This window comes from Microcaecilia unicolor, chromosome 7, assembly GCF_901765095.1.
Source record: "Microcaecilia unicolor chromosome 7, aMicUni1.1, whole genome shotgun sequence".
Classification (NCBI taxonomy): domain Eukaryota; kingdom Metazoa; phylum Chordata; class Amphibia; order Gymnophiona; family Siphonopidae; genus Microcaecilia; species Microcaecilia unicolor.
In genome coordinates, this window is record NC_044037.1 from 225,575,932 (window position 1) to 225,593,016 (window position 17,085).

General features: G+C 41.8%; 1 protein-coding gene across 1 annotated transcript in view; it reads right to left on the reverse strand.

Moving 5' to 3' along the window:
* Positions 1 to 224: 224 nt before the first annotated feature.
* RAPGEF4 (Rap guanine nucleotide exchange factor 4) overlaps positions 225 to 17,085 on the reverse strand; it is a 298,747-nt gene continuing 281,886 nt past the window's right edge. The window contains exons 29-30 of the mRNA XM_030210347.1: positions 11,392 to 11,446; positions 225 to 431 (exon numbers count right to left, since the gene is read on the reverse strand). Of these exons, the coding sequence (XP_030066207.1) occupies positions 304 to 431; positions 11,392 to 11,446 (183 nt within the window). The 3' untranslated portion in view covers positions 225 to 303. The remainder of the gene's footprint in view (positions 432 to 11,391; positions 11,447 to 17,085) is intronic.

The window sequence follows — 17,085 nt, forward strand, 5'->3', positions numbered from 1 at the left end:
GTTTCATCATCAAAGGGATTAAAGTTTACCATTATTCAGAAAATCTTTGACAAGGTGGTGCTACACTGTAAAGTGAAAGTAATGCAAGATTACTCTAACAAGAATCTGGAAATGAACAGGAAACAGGTTTATTTATTGTTTAGCAAAAATAGATTGTGAAACCTTTCTTTTATGTAAGCAGAAGTATAACATGTGCTTAAAATGTGGTTTGATTAGAGCCCTGTATCTGTAGTAATAGCAGTTCACATAGTATCCTGGTGTGACATGAACCACTGGTTTATTGGTTTCAGTTGAGTTAAATATTCATGCTCGTCTTGGCTCCAGCCGGTGTGAGAGTTGTGATAACGTCCTCTGGTTGTCAATGAGATACAGCTGCCGTACGTATCCTCGGACATCCTGATGGTTCTTGCTAGCTAGGGCGGCATCAGGATCTGGTGAGACAGGAATGATATATAATGCTCAGAGTGAAAAATAAATTCAGAGCCCAACAGCCATCAGTTGATCATCCATATTAAAAAAAAAAAAAAAGCTCTAGAGCAGGGATGAGCAACCATCGTCTTCAAGGGCCACAACACAGTCGGGTTTTCAAGATGCTCACAATGAATATGCATGAGATTGATTTGCAAATACTGCTTCCATTGCATGCAAATAAACCTCATGCATATTCATTGTGGAAATCTTGAGAACCCAACTGGGTTGTGGCACTCAAGGATCGTGGTTGCTCAGCCCTGCTCTAGAGCTTTTTTTTTTTTTCTACCGGTCCAGAATTAAAAAGCACTTATCTGGGTAGCAGCACCTGGTACCCGGATAAATAACACTGGCTGGGGTCATTAATTAATTCTATTTATTTCTTTAATTTCTTATGCTATAACATGTCACCTACAGTTGGGTGACAATTGTGAACATAAGTTATAGAATACTAGTGCATGTTACAGTACTGAGTATGTGCCAGTTGGGTACGAAGCAGTATTCTATAATTTTAGTGCACAACTCGCTTAGGGGTGAATTCAATCTATGGCGCTGCAAATAATTGGTGCCAAAAAAGCACTGCGCTTAAAATTAGGTGCAGGTTATACAATAGTGCTTGTGCCCGGGACTCACACCTAACTTTAGGAGTGCCCATTTGCAACAACTGAAATGTGGTGCAAATGTACGCGCCTAAATTATGCGCATATCCCCTGTATTCTATAACAATGCATGTAAATGCTAGAAATGCCCCTGTTCCACCCATGACCCTCCCATTTCTGCGTCCTCTTTTGTTTTACTCATACGTAAAATGTAGGCACAGATCCCATGCCTAAATTTACACATCTAAGTTCTAATCAAATCTAATTAGTGCCACTAATTGCTTGTTAAAAAGCTAATTGGTGCTAATTAGCTCATTATTCAATTAAATTTGCACACACAATTTTTGGCAACTTTTATAGAATTAGGGGGTTAGTGTGTTAATACAAGTGAGTGCATACAGGGAGCACATGGGTGGGGCATGGGCATATCCTTGTCCAACATTTATATGTGTAAGTTGCAGAATACTGTAAATTACACGTTTATATGTCACATTTAGGCATACACATTTACACCTGCTATTGACATGGCATCCTTAGGCACATAGACAATGACTTATGCTAGCATTCTATAATGGAATGTGGGCACCAAAATGCCATTATAGGAATAGCGTTCAGTGTGCTGCATTTAGGCATCTAGCTCTAGTTGTAGAATTGCCTTCTATCTAGATAATACCACTGAAATTCATTCGAGTATCTGGATAGCACTGTGGTAGTGCGAGGGTGGAGAGGGAAATTATCTATATAGCGGCAATATTCAGCACTGCCTAGTGGAGCTAAATATTGCCATTATCTGGATATTTGTAGCTGACACTCAAAATCTAGGACTATTTTAAATCACCACAGCTGGCCTTTATAATAAGCACGGACTACAGATTTTAAATACTGACCCGTACAAGTTAATGCTGGACGGGTTACTGCATAACTACGCAATCAAAAATTGGATTCATGCAAAAAGCATCATCATAGATATTATGAAGCATAATTACCTGAACATTACTTGCAGAGAGAACAAATTAAAACATAATCTTTCAGAATGTTTTCCTTTACTAAAGATAATCGACAATCGCAAGACAACAGTTCCGTGGTATAGTAACAATACTGGAGGCTGTCTACCAATTCTTATAGCTGTTAATATATCTTACTACTGAAATACAGATCTATATTTACCTATTATTACTTGGACTGCCACATTTTGATCATATTTCTTCAATAATGATTAGACTACATTGATGTAAAGTGGTGCAGTTAGTTAAAATGAGTATATATTTAGTGTTACCAGCCCAACATTCTGGAACTCACTACTATTAATTATGTTTAGAACCATCTTATCAATCATTCAAAAAGGGCCTCAAATCTTATTCATTTGACAATGCATTTGGAAATGGAGAAATCATAAGTTCTGTGGATACAGTTGAGGCAGCTCGGATGGAAGCTGAGAAACTGTCAGGATTGTGACTTTATTTCCTGTCGGACTTGCTTTGGGGTTCCTCCAGCCAAGCTAAGTTGGCATGTAAATCCTGAAGCCTGGGTGGAAATCCTGAAATCCGTTCCAGTTCAGGCTAGTCCATTCCGGGATCCTGTTCCAGCCAGGCTGTGCTCTGCTCTTGTGTTGCTGAGCCCCATCCTGCTGGTGACCTCACCTGTAGTGCCTTTATTACCACCTGGGAACTGTCTAAGTTTGCCTTTGCATCACTAAAGGTCAGTTGGTGTGCTTCTGCACTTCTGCGTTCTGTTTGTGGACTTTTGCCTTTGGCTTTAGTGTTCTGTCTGTGGGCTTTTGCCTCCTACTTTAGTGTGTCTGTTTGTGGGCTTTTGCCTCCTGCTTTAGTGTGTCTGTTTGTGGGCTTTTGCCTACTGCCTTCGTGTATTGGTTTGTGGGCTTCTGCCTTCTGCCTCAGTGTTCTGTCTGTTTGTGGGCTTTCTGTTTTATTTCCCTGTGTGTTGGTGGCTGCCTGGTATTCAGCCTTCTGTTGTGTTCTAGTATTAGGTGGTAGTTGTAGCCCAGCTTTGGGTTTAGCCTTGTCTGTCTATTTTGTGTTCTTGTTTCCCTCTGCCTTTCCCTCCAGTCCTTGTTTGTGCAAGCATGTTGCTGAGTCCTGTTACCTGGGGAGGTTTCCCCAGTTCTGTGCCCTGATTCCTGGCCCTGTTAGTCAAGCTTGCTCTTGAGTCCTTTCCCCTGTGTGTGTTCCTGGATCTTGTAAGTCCTGCTGGCCACCTGCACCTAGGGGCTCAACCTCTGGGGAATGGTGGTCAAGTGTAGGTGAAGTCTGTTCCAGTCCTGTATCCCTGTCTGCTTATCTACGTCTGCAGTTCCCTGCCATGTTGGTGTGTTGCCCTGTACTGGTTGGGGGTTTTGCCTGCCACTGTCGCTCTACGGCAGTGGCCCAAGGGCTCACAAATCCTGTTTCTCCTTGAGAGGCCTGACAGAAACTTAAGCATGCTCTGCTTCTCTCTACTTTCTTTTGAATATGATGTATTTTCTATTCGTATATATTAAGTTTTATTATTGCAAACTGCCATGAAAGCATTGCCATGGCAGTATATCGAATTTAAATGAATTTGGAAACTTAAAAGTTCTTACAATGATTCACAAAGCATCAAACACGAGGCACCACTACCTACTGCAGCCTCTTTGCATATTCATTGCCCTATCAGAACACTTCATTCTTCATCTTTTCAACAATCCAACGTGAGGAGTACTACACCTCTAAATTTTATGTAGCTGGTTCTTTGATGTGGAATAAATTGAGTAACATCACTAATACTGCTCTTTTCAGGATACAGGTAAAGGCTATTTATTTAGAAAAGCTTTTTATCAAGAATTGTTTAGGTGGCTCAATTGTTTATAGTTCAGCTGCTGCTACACTGTTAGCTGAGTAAATATTTACCAGATGGCTAATTTTGTATTGATTATCCATAATTATTATAATATAGTACAAAACAAAGAACCAATATCAATATATCTTAGACAAATGTTACAAAAAGGAAAACAATACAGACTATAGTCCACATCTAGGGAGCTGAAATAAGCTGACATTCGAGATGAAAATTAATCATAAGAAAAAAAATGGCTACCAAAACAGAAATCAGGCAATACTATATTTCAATCCTCTCCATCAAACTCAATCCTACAACAAAACTACTCAGGAAATGTGTCCAGAAAGCACTGGTTTGTCCAAAAGAAAAGATTCTAATTGAGAAGGATCTACAAAGATATATCTATTGTTCCCACAGTGGATCAGGCATTTGCAGGGAAGTTTTAAGAAAAAAGTTGCCCACACAGCCAAAGCCTTAGACTTCAGCTGCAGGAGCTGCTTTTTATGAACCTGAGCTTGCCTGACCACATCTGGGAACATATAGATTTGTTGACCACAGAAAGGCAAAGTCTTCTTTGAAAGATAAACTTTAGTGTTTTTTGCAATTTCAGAAGAAAATTTAACTAACAGAGTAGACCTCTTTGCTATCAAATCATGTGAGGATTCCAGAGACATCAAGATTTTCTACAGGAGTAGATGCAACTTGATCCATTTCACATTCCTCTTTGATCTTGGCAGAGCTTTTCTGAACATAATATATACTTTCAACAGGTAGAGAATTTGCTTGAGGGTTTTGGAGAACATTCTTCAAATACATTTTTAATAACTATAATGGAGCCAAATAATGAGTCACTGAACAATTAAGTATCCTATGGTTCTTAATTTGCAACTTATTTCCAAAGCTTCCATGTGTGAATGGATTAAACTACTGTTCTTAACAGCAGAAGCAGCAGTAGTAAGGTGGCAACAGACTGATCAGTCTTACTAAATGCTGTTTCCAATTTTGAAAGCCTCTGGCCATGCTCACATATCTTAGCTAAACTTTCTTGAGAGAATTTACATAGTCCCCTGAACTGAATGTTCAATCCTGTCAAATAGCTTGCAATTAAACCACTTTATCAGCCAAAATAGCACCTTTCTGAGGCAACTCTGAAGAAATGTGAACCACCATTGCCAAGGGAGCAAAAGCTCCTTCCACCATGGGAAGCCCAGAAGATTCTTCTTTAGAAACTAATAAAACTCGGAAAGCAGCCAAACCTGATAGGGGGGACCCATTCCCGATCCTGGTTGAGGAGGTGGAATCCGTTCCATGGAGGAAAAAGAAGCCTCATTAGGAGAGGAGGTGCTCATTACTACTGGTGATATTAGAGCATAAATAGATGTCACATGTTGATCCATTGGACCTCAACCCACCAAAGATCCAGCATTACCATCTCGAGAGTTTTAAGCTTTCTTCCTCCTACCCGTAATAGGGAAGATATTCTCCTCTGGGCTCCAAAGGGGCATGGCTTGCCCCTTTGGTCATGCCCCTTTGGGCACATGCCAATGGGCATGAGACCACAGGCTGCATATAACAGCTCAGTCCCGGTGTTAAGGGGTTTCAGGACCCAGCACTGTCAGGGATAAGGGGTCCAAAAAGGCACTTGCTCAGCTGTTCCTCAGGTCACTCACTCGGCAACTCTTTGCAGTTCCAAGGAACTGTGGCTCAGATCCAGTGTTAAGGGGTTTCAGAACCCAATAATGACACCAGGAAAAGGGGGTCCAAAACAGTGCCTGCACAACTATTCCTCAGATCACTCACTCGGCAGCTCCTTGCAGCTCCCCAGATGGTTATTTTAATTGCTTTAAGAACCCCTGTGCTGTGCTGATTACCGTATATAAGTTGAGATTTTTGGGTCCCAAAAATTGGGGTTTTGGCTTATAGTCAAGTCAGAAGATCTTTTAACACAAACGATGCTTTATAATGCAAACCTGTCCCCTCCCTCCATGTTCATCTGTACAGCAGGGCTCAGGCTCTGGATTTTTTCTCCTTTCTCAGTGCAGCCTCAATGTCCTTGTCTTCCCCTGCCTGGCCAGGCTCTGAAGATACTTGAGCCACACCATGCAGGAAGCTAGGGAAGTCTCACAGGGCTTGAAACCGCAAGACTTCCCCAACTTCCTGTACTGCATGGCTCAAGTATTTGCAGAGCCCTGCCATGCAGGGGAAGACAAGGAGTTTGAGGCAACACTGAGGAAGGAGAAAAAAATCTGGAGCCTGAGCTCTGCTGTAGAGGTAAATGAGGAGGGGGGCAGAGGGAGAGAATCTGGGTGAATGCTGGAGAGGGGGGCATGAGAGAAACTAGGTGAAGGATGGGGAGGGGGCATGAGAGAATCTGGGTGAAGAAGGAGGCATGAGAGAAACTGGGGGAGAGGCTGTGAAGGGGAACATGAGAGAAACTGGGTGAAGGCTGGGGAGGGGACATGAGAGAAACTGAGTGAAGGCATAGTTCCCCAACACTATGCCCTCCCCCAGCTTATACTTGAATTATCAGTTTTTTCCCCTTTTTGGGGATAAAACTGTTAACTCGGCTTATACTTGGTTAGGCTTATATTCAAGTATATACAGTACTTTAGTTGACTGTTATCATATTAACAATGTAAAAGGGAAAGTTACAAACATGCTCTCGGGATCTCTCTCCTAGAGACCTCATTCCTTGGGGCCTCCCTGATCCATTCTGCTCCAGGCCATTTAACCACCTCCTGGCCTGAGCCTCACCCCTCTGACTCAGCCTCTGACATGGCAAGTTAGCACCACCTACCTTATGGTGGCTAAACTGTAACCTCAGTGAAGGAGTATTCCTAGGGACTCCTGTCACTATACCATTCACTTCCTCACAAACCTGCTTAGACTTGTAGATAAAGTAGAATATACATTTTGTAAATAAATAATACATTTTAGCTATTAACTATCCAGGTAGTCAATCTTGGGCCATATTTGGGTATCGACACTGAGTATCAGTGTCTGCTGTGATACTCGGAAGTTATGCATGTATAACCAATATATTCAGTGCCATACCTACCTACATACCTAAGTGGAAAGGTTAGGACTGCTATTTATGTGATTCTTCATGCTCTGTTAGGTATGCCACCACAGACACTTAACATAAGAAAATAAGAGCATATAAATAGCCACACTGGGTCAGCCAATGGTCCATCTAGCCCAATATCCTGCTTTCAACAGTGCCCAATCTGGGTCACAAGTATCTGGCATAATCCCAAATAGTAGCAAGATTCCATGCTACCAATCCCAGGGCAAGTAGTGGCTTCCCCCATGTCCATCTCAATAACAGATTACGGACTTTTCTTCCAGGAACTTGTCCAAACCTTTTTTTAAATCCAGATACACTAACTGCCATTACCACATCCTCCAGCAATGAGTTCCAGAGCTTAACTATACTTTGAGTGAAAAAATATTTCCTCCTATTTGTCTTAAAAGTATTTCCATGTAGCTTCATTGAGTATTTCTTGGTCTTTGTACTTTTTGAAAGAGTGAAAAATCGATTCACTTTTACCAGTTCTACTCCACTCAGGATTTTGCAGACCTCAGTCATTTCTCCTCTCAGGCATCATTTTTCCAAGCTGAAGAGGCCTAACCTCTTTAGCCTTTCCTCATATAGGAGGATTTCCATCTCCTTTATCATTTGGTCGCTGTTCTTTGAACCTTTTCTAATTCCGCTAGAACATTTTTGAGATACGGCAACCAGAATTGAATGCAATACTCAAGGTGAGTTTGCACCATAGAGCAATACAGAGGCATTATAATATTCTTGGTCTTATTTTGCATTCCTTTCCTACTAATTCCTAGCATCCTGTTTGCTTTCTTGGCCGACGCCGCGCACTGGGCAGAAGCTTTCACTTAATAACACTGGTGCCTGCATAATTTCTGGGACCACCCCGACTCTACCCTCAGACTGCCCTGGCACTCTGGACAGTGCCGCGGTGGTCAGAGCCAATATTCAGTTGCACTGACTGGTTAAGTGATGCTAAATTTTGGCAGCCTCCAGCTCAGTGTGGTTTACGTAGATGGAAGTCTCTTTCTTCATGTCATTGCAAATGACAGCCCATCCCTATTTGCCACCTGCCAGTCAATGCATAATTCACTTTGAATATCAGGCCCATTGTTTATTTCCACTTATACCCCATTGAGTGCTTTTTCCTTGTTTTATCCTATCTAGTTCTCTACATAGATTTCATAATATTTGCTCATTGTATTTCCTTTTGGACAGGGCTGAATTTTTAATTTCAGGTGGATATATTTCCTCACTCTTCTGGGAAAGAAGGAGTTTAAGGAACCATTTTTAAAGCTATTTACCAAGGTGATATACAGTGATTTAATGGGTTAATTGACCTGTCTGAAAATTGCCCACCAGAGGTGTTCTCAGGAGAACAGGGCATGTTTAGGTCAGGAGAGGTAAACAATGCATGGTTGGCATTTTCAAAACTATGCATGTTTTATTCCTTCCCCCATTTGCCTGTACATATAACAGATGCAAAACACCTGCACGCTTTTAGCCATTGTACTTCATGCTAGTTAATTTTCAAATAGAAACCAACTAGGTAGTTTTCCTTTGAAAATTAGCTACACCGTGCGTGCACTGAAAGTACTTGTGAACTTTCTTACTATGTGGGCTGTTTGAAAATTGCTCCTCTACACATGAAATAAATCTTTGGTTCTGAAAAATAATGTGGCAACTTTGGTTCCTCTACCAGGGCCGGCGTAACACAGTAAGCAGGGTAAGAATGGAAGGGGGATGCCGACATTTGGAGGTCACCAACAGCTGCCACTGCTTAACTGGTGTGCCAATGGAGCAACACACAATCACTGGCTTTAAGCCTCTCCAGCTACCTCTTCTTCTTCCTTCTCTGCAGCTAAGAAGCATTTGCAAAGCAACAGTAGCATATTCTTAATGCTGCTGCTCTGCCTGTCCTCAAACCAGTCTAGCACCTGTACCATGCTCTCCTCCGAGATTAACTACTTCCACTTTTGCGAAACCAGAAGTAGTTAATCTCTGACTCGGAGCTGAGTTGGAGGAGAACGCATGATATAACTGGTAATCCGCCAGCTGCTAACCACAGATATTCAGTGGAGGATAGCTGGTTACCCCGTTGAATATTGGCAGATAGCCAGTTAAGCACTATTTAACCAGTCAGCATCCGTTCTGATGGGTAGTTAGAGAGTAAGATATAAGCTGTAAAAATGTGGATTTTTTTTAATCTTTTGTTCTGTACAGGAGGAAATGTCTTTCTAGTTCTCTTTTTCAGTGTTCTGTTGCTCATAGTCTGGTTTCTTGGGTTTTCAATTTCATTTTTTGTCTACATATTTTTCTAATCTGTAGTCTCTCTTTTTTTTTTTTTAACTAGATGACGGGTTTGTGTTTTCCTTTTGGAACTACAGGGGAGGATTCTTGTAACATGTAGATTCTATGTTTGGTTGTTTTATTTTTCCAACTTGAGGTGTACTGGTGGTGGTCTAGAATTTTTGCACTGCTAACTTTTCATAGGTTAGTGCAGTTTGTGTGTATTTGCAAGGTTTTGCGCTACTTCTCAGTGTCTGGTTGTGAAGGGAGTTTCTATTGCTCTCACTGATGTGACATCAGAGTTTGAATGGAATGTTTTTGGAATTCTATTTCTGTTCTGTATCTGTTGTTGCGAGTTTTATCGGTTGATTTTGGGAATGTCCCATGTGAATAAATAATTATATTCTACGGGGACAATTCTATAACTAGGTGCCACAATTTAAGGTATGCCAATACCATGCACTGAGGCACCAATTCTGCAACAGCATCTGTGTGCCAAAACACCATTATAGATTACTACTTGGCATTGATGTGCCTAAATGTAGGTAGAAACACTTATGTCAGGTCTATGGCAGGCATAACCATTCATGCCTAAATGTGGCACTTTAGTGAGTAACTTACAGTAAGTTATAGAACAACACTCTAGCACTTATATGTGTATGTGTGCATTATATACACATACCACGAGTGCTAGTATTCGATATCATATGGGCACAAATGGTGCCCTGTTAAAGAATTAGGGAGTATATGATTTATATAAAGTTGAGTAAATGTAAATCGATGTAGGAACTGGAGATGGAGCTTGAGTTTCCCCAAACAAAAAGGCGCTGCTACCCCTTGGAAGGGGAATTATAAATGAGGGAGGTTGGGAGGAGAGAACAGAGAGCGAATACTGGAGCGTGGGGGGGGGGGGGGGGGGGGGGTTCTGACTGATAGTTTTCAGGGGGCACCAGAAACCTTAGCATTGGCTCTGTCCTCTACTGCATGTATAAAAGAGGATCACTAGGAAACAAAAAAAGCATAGGCACATTCAACTTTTCCTCTAGCTCTGGGAGAGACTGAAAGAGTAGCATGATATTCTTAAAAGCTGTTACAATTAGTATATTGTTTTCTTCCTTTGTTATGTAATACACAGGGGTTAATGTGATTCAGAATTTCATACCATTATTAGACTACTAATAGTAAGAGGATGGTGTAACGAAACCAAAATTTCACTCATGTCAATAATTGCCAGGGAGAATACACTGCTGATTTTTTTAAAAAAGACATTTAAATTGGGTGACACATTCTGGCAAGCAGAGTATTTTAAACACAGGTGTAGTTAGAGTTTCTTTTTTCCGCAAACCTAATTGATTGGCTCCAAATGATTTTATATGTTGTTTTGGGGGATGTTATCAATATGGGCTACTTTTAAGTTGGGTCATTTTACCACAAGTTGGGCTATTTTAGCACAGGGACTGATTTTATACAATGAGACCCTGTGCGAGTTGTGGTAAAAAAAAAATCCGTCTTAGCTCACACTGTTAACCCCCCTCCCTTAGTGTGAAGAGTTTCAGTCTCTGGTAACCAGAGCTGATATTGTGATGTCATAATGCCTCATTCCACCAATGCATTAAGAGCAACCCTATCAGTGATGTCACAATGGCTTGAATGCCCTACACTTGGCTCATTTTTATAACATATAGCCGTGATTTCGCTTTCTAGAAACATGTCTTTTTTTTAATTAAGGGGAGAAGTTATCAGTGTGGGCTTTTGTTAAGATGGGTTATTTTACAGTTAACCTGTTATTAGTAACTTGCATAAAATGGTACCTGCATTAAAATAGCATGAGTTATGGGGAAGTTATCAAAGTAAGCTACTATTAAAAATAGATTATTTTACCATGTCATGCTGTTTTAGCACAGGGACCCATTTTATGCAGTGAGACCCTGTGTAAAATATCCTGACTCATGGTAAAATAACCTGACTTAATAGTAGCCCATGTTGATAACTTCCCCTCTTAATTTCTGAATATGTTGTGTTTTCTAAATTATGTAGAGTGTAAGTCTTATACTACAAGTCTTATTCAATAACTAAATAAATAAAATCCTTATGACAAATATGCAGCTACTATATTTGATTTCAGGAGGTGCAATTCAACCATAAACCAATGCACAAAAGTACCATACTTACTGAAAAGAAGGCTTCTGCAGTACCTTATTGTTCTTACTGTGTTAGCAATCATGCGCTAAAAATATAAAGGAAAAATATATTCTTTACCGACAAAGTACAAAAGCAAACAACATTTCTTACTAAAACTAAGAAGTATCATTAATTTTAGCAGCAAAGGAATATATCTTGGTACAACAGTCAGGCCTTACAAAACAGACCTGTAAGGGGCCTAATTACTAGTTCATTACGGTTTTGCACTTAACTTATTGTAACTGTAAAAGCTTAGCATAAATGGCTGGGGGACTTCCCACTATTTTGGGGACGGCAGAGTAAAAGTCATTATTGCATGCTTTCAGATAATAATGGGACCTTTTTACAAAGGCAAGGGAGGGCCTATGCACGTACAGTGTGCACCAAATCAGCACTACTGTCCAGCTAGCGCGTGAGCTGGATGGTAATTCCAAATTTGGTGTGCACTGAATCCCATGGTAGAAAATAATTTTGTATTTACTACCACGGGCCGCTTACTCGGCGGTAAACAGCATTTGGCACACGCTGCATGCTTACCGTGTGGGTAGAACATGAGACCTTACCGCTAGGTCAATGGGTGGCAGTAAGGTCTCAGGCCGAAAATGGATGCACGCTGGTTTCAATTTTAGTGCACATCCATTTTCCAGCCCTTTAAAAAAGGCCCTTTTTCCTAGACGCAGTAAAAAATGACCCGGTGCACACCCAAAAGACTTGCTTGCACTACCGCCAGGGCTTTTTTTGAGGGGGTACTTGGGGGTACTGAGTACCAGCACCTTTTCAATTGTGTGCTAAAATTGACCCATGGACCCCAAGTTTTAATGAAAGAGCTCAGGCTCTACACACCAATTCTGCCTTGTTATAGATTCTGTGACTGGTTGCAGGGGACCTGGCTATTGTGGGGTGGGTCCCTCAGTGATCACCCCATCCTTGAAGGGTGGCCTAGCATTTGAGTACCGGCACCTTTTTTGCTAGAGAAAACACACTGACTACCGCAGGCCACTTTTTACAGTGGCTTAGTAAAAGGACTGATAATTGCTCTGCATTAGTAGACAATGCAAAAGTTATTACTATGCATTTCCTGCTAGGTATAATTCCTGCTCATATTATACCCAAAATTGCAAATTTATATATTTAGTTGAAAGGAAAAGACTGAAATCAGAGATGCATGTAAAAGAAGAGGGGAAGTTTTACAATAGAAATCTACATTTATTTTCTTTGGGGTCAATATTCATTTGTCAGGCAGTGAGTGTTTTGCTCACCGCCAACAGCGTTATTTCTGGATATTCCAAGCCGGGACCTAAGCGGGCTTTGGCTTTGAATATCCAGTTATTTTTAGGCTGGCTATGACATAGCCACTTTAGTAGATATTCATCACTTAAGCGGCCATGGATTACTGCATAAAAATAGGGCAGACTTTTATGCGGTCCCATTTATGTAGTAAAGTGGCCCTGAAATGCCCCCAACATAGACAGCTTTGATTTCAGAGCTAATCGTGATATTCAGTGGCACTTTGCCGGTTAAGTGCCACTGAATATTAATAGCTAGCCCCGACCGAGCAAGTTAACCTAAATTGCTTTCAATATCGGGCCCTCTATATTTTGTAATTTAAATATTTTTGTACAGTGAGTTGTATGAGGAAAGGTCCATTATTGGGAACTGTGATGTGTGTTCAGGATTTATATTGAGAATCGCAGAGCCACCAAGTAGCCCATTTTTAACAGAGAGTGTTTAGGCTATTTCTGGCTTTCTGACAGCCCTGTACTTAATGCATTATGGGACCTGCAGCATGAATTCAGTGAGTAGAATCAGGGACTGCTATCGAACCTCCATAGTAACATCTACACTGCTTTGGGGTGTAAGTTCAAAACCAGGATTGGCCATGAAACTAGGTAACTTGGCATTTCTGGATTCTGGTCTATTTAGTAGGAGTGGAGGAGTAGCCTAATGGTTAGTGCAGTGGCCTGAGAACCAGGGGAACTGAGCTCAGTTCCCACTGCAGCTCCTTGTGACACTGGGCAAGTCACTTAACCCTCCATTGCCCAAGGTACAAAATAAGAACAGTATCTGTGTGTTATTGCCAATTAGTGTGCCAATCAAGCACATAAGTGCTATTATTCTATAACTTAGGCATACAACTGATGCCTGTCGTTAAGTCTCAATGTATAGATTTGCCGTTATTGTGTATTTTAAAGCTTATTTGAAGGTGTACGTAGGGGATAATTATGATGTATGGAAATGTCACTTTGGCTTGCATCCCCGCATATCTGGCTTGCCTCCATGATGCCACCCCAAATATTTCTGTCTGAAGATGCCACTGGGCCTCAACTCTAACAGCACCAACTCTTTCCTCCGATGACACCCCCACCCTGCTGCTGCCACAACCACCAACAAACAGAGCCTCCCTTCCCCTCCCAGGATCAGAAAGGGTCCCCATTTCTAGACCCACCCATCAGCCCCCTCCCTGGTCCTTCCTTAAACCCTGGTAATCTAGTGGCTTAACCAGGGCTGAAGCAATCCTCATTCACTCCTGCCCCTGCTTTCACTGCTGTCAAAATGGCCGCCAAGATTTTCAGCAACAGTCTCATGGGACTGTTTCAGAAGATCATGACAGCCATTTTGAGATTGGAGCTTTAATAGATAAGAACTGAAAGTCTGAGCAGCCATTTTGATGATAGAGACTGCAGGGGCAGAATTACTTCTGCCCTGTTTAGGCCACTGGACCACAAGGGCTACAAAGGTAGACTGGGGAGGCCGTTGATGGTTAAGGGGTGGGGGGCAGAGTGTGAGTGGCAGTTTTAGTTGGGAGAGGGAGTTTAGGCTTCAGCTGAAAAAGCCCCAGCATTTTTGGCCGAAACCAAAACATGGCCAAATTGGAATTTCAGGTTGGTTTCAGCACTAAAGCCGAAACTAAAATTTGGTCGGCCTCCAGTGCGATTAGCCTAACTGTTAGTGCTGTACTTTTATAGCATGATAATTTCCATGTTAAAAGCTAATATAGTTTAGTAAATATCTCCCTAAAAAACTAATTGAAAGGGAGGTTTTCTTGATGGCATAAGACCTGTGGTAGCCTCAGGTACATACCCTGGATACTGGCTGGTATAATGGACAGTTCTACCAGACATTGAGGCCCTGCAACTTAATACAGTGCATGCTGCTCAACAGCTGATGATTCCAGTAACAATCTGGGGACAGTTTGAATTGTTCTCCAATACACGTTGGGTCACCTGAATTTAGTACATTCACCCCTTGTTTGTCACTTTTTAAGTCTTCCCTGCAAAGTGAGTGCAGTGCACAAAGTTAGCGGAATATCAGTGTCACTGGGTGATATAAGCACTAAAGGGGGAAGTTATCAAGCTGCATTAGTGCAATAACCCAAATTATTAGTCTCTTAATGTGACTTAAAAGGCCCTAACGCTGGGTTTCTTGACCTAATGCAGTGCTAAATAAGTTACTCTGTGGTACATATTAATGAGATGCAAAACATGCAAATGCATGTAAATCAGCTCATTACTATGGAAATGACATAATGCAACTTGTAGTGAATTCCAAGTGTACATTGTCGTCTTATGGCACCATAATAATGGTATAATAACCCCGGGGTGGGGGTGTCATTAGGGGGAGGAGGCTTTGATCGGGGAGTGTGAGTGCTACGATTTGACCAGGGGGTGCGGGCACTTCATGGGGAAGGGTACGGATGTGATCAGGTGGTGATGGGACAGCATTGCAGCCCTTTTACGATTTGGCCCGGGAGTATTGGGCTGTTCTTTGAGACCAGATGTTTCCGGGCCTATAGACTAATACTGTGTGCGAGGTGGCTCACAGGCAGCGCTGGTCCTTTAGCATGGGAGTCAGTAACCTGTGGTACTGACTCCCAATGCTAGGTTGGAGACTCTAGTGGTATTATCAAATTGTAGTAAAAGCTCTCGTTTTACCGTACCCTTGATAACTTTCCCCCTAAATAACTCTACCCTGCTGTCTAATAAATGAGAATTTCAGTGCCTTCAAATATCTTAATGTATGCACATTTCTTTCTGCTATGCCATCAATAAAACCCTGCCTGCCATTTATGATGCACTTCCTTCAGGCAGCTTGCACCCTGCTGCTAGCCACCTTTCAGACATTCCCTCCCCTTACAAGGCCCTGTGCTGATCAATTACCCTAGCCTCATACCCCATTAGGGTCTGCACTAGTAACTATACAAAAACATTCCATGCCAGTGCTACCATTTTTTCAACCTTATGCACAGTGGCCATCCAATAGAAATTATAATATGTTATAATCTCTCTATATAAAAGGCAACACCAACGTTCTAAGAAGCCTCCAGCCGGAAGTGTGAAGGGGGCGAGATATCCGGTTTCCCTATGAGTGTCTGCCCCGCCCTCTCTGTAACACAGTCAGTGAAGGAAAACAGCAGAGCACGAAATCAAATCGCTGGCTCTGTAACAGTGAAGGACTCAGAGGGGGGAGGGGAGAGAGGCCAGAGGGCAGGGACACACACACTCCCACATGCACACAGAAGAAAACATTGCTAGCCCCCGTTTCATTTGCATCAGAAACGGGGCTTTTTTACTAGTATAGTTATAATAGAGTCTTCACTGAACTTTCCCTTAGGAAGAGTTTAAAATGTCATTACATGAGATGCATTTCTGACTACTGGCTGCACTACAAACAGAAAGCTGAGGTGACTTATTGGAGCACAAAACATTAATCTTCTGGAAAGGCATCAATTCACTACCTCACCTGTTCATTTTATAATTTCAAACGTATGGAATTTTAGAATGAATTATATATGAATAATGTCTGTCTGGAGGCAGAATAACACTCCAGAAAGGATGATATTTCAGCAAATCTGACTGCAGAAGTGACTCCACCTACAATCCAATCCAATGAATATACATGAGATAGATTTGCATGCACCGCTTCCTTGATGATAGGCAAGTCAGTCTCATGCATATTCATTGGGAATATCCTGACTGGCTGGTGAGGACTGGGTTGAAAAGCACTGCCACATAGTGGGGCCCTTTTACAAAGGCGCGATAGGCTCTGCGCATGTGCAGCATGCACCAAAATGAGACTACGGCCAGACTAGTGTGCCTCCCTGGCAGTAATTTTGGATTTGGTGTGTGCCCATACCACCGGGACAATTTTTTTTTAAATTTCCTACAGTGTGCGTTTTTTCCGGCATTAATTGGCAGTTGGCACTGCGTGTATAGTGCATTAGCCCTTACCGCTAGATCAATGGGTGGTGTTAAGGGCTCAGGTTATAAGTAGGTGCACGCTGGTTTCAATTTTACCGCAGGCCCTTTTCCCGGCCCATTGAAAAAAAGTCCTTTTTCCCAGATGCAGTAAAAACTGGTCCTGCGCATGCCAAGAACACACGCCCACACAACCGCAGGCCACTTTTTGCCATGGCTTAGTAAAAGGACCCCTGTATTAGTAAGTGCTATGAGAAAAGAAGAGCAAATCTAGGCTGACCACTTCCCATGTTCAGTAGACACTGGGGTTAGGTTTATATTTATCCCTTCTCTATCCCCATGTCTTATGATGGGACATCAGACTGTGACACGTGGGCAGGGAATGTAGTGATCACCAACATTTCAATCACACAAACTGCTATCACACTTTTCTAAAAATGTATGTGTGAAAGCAATCTGGAATTTCTGAAAATTAAGAGACTTCTAATCA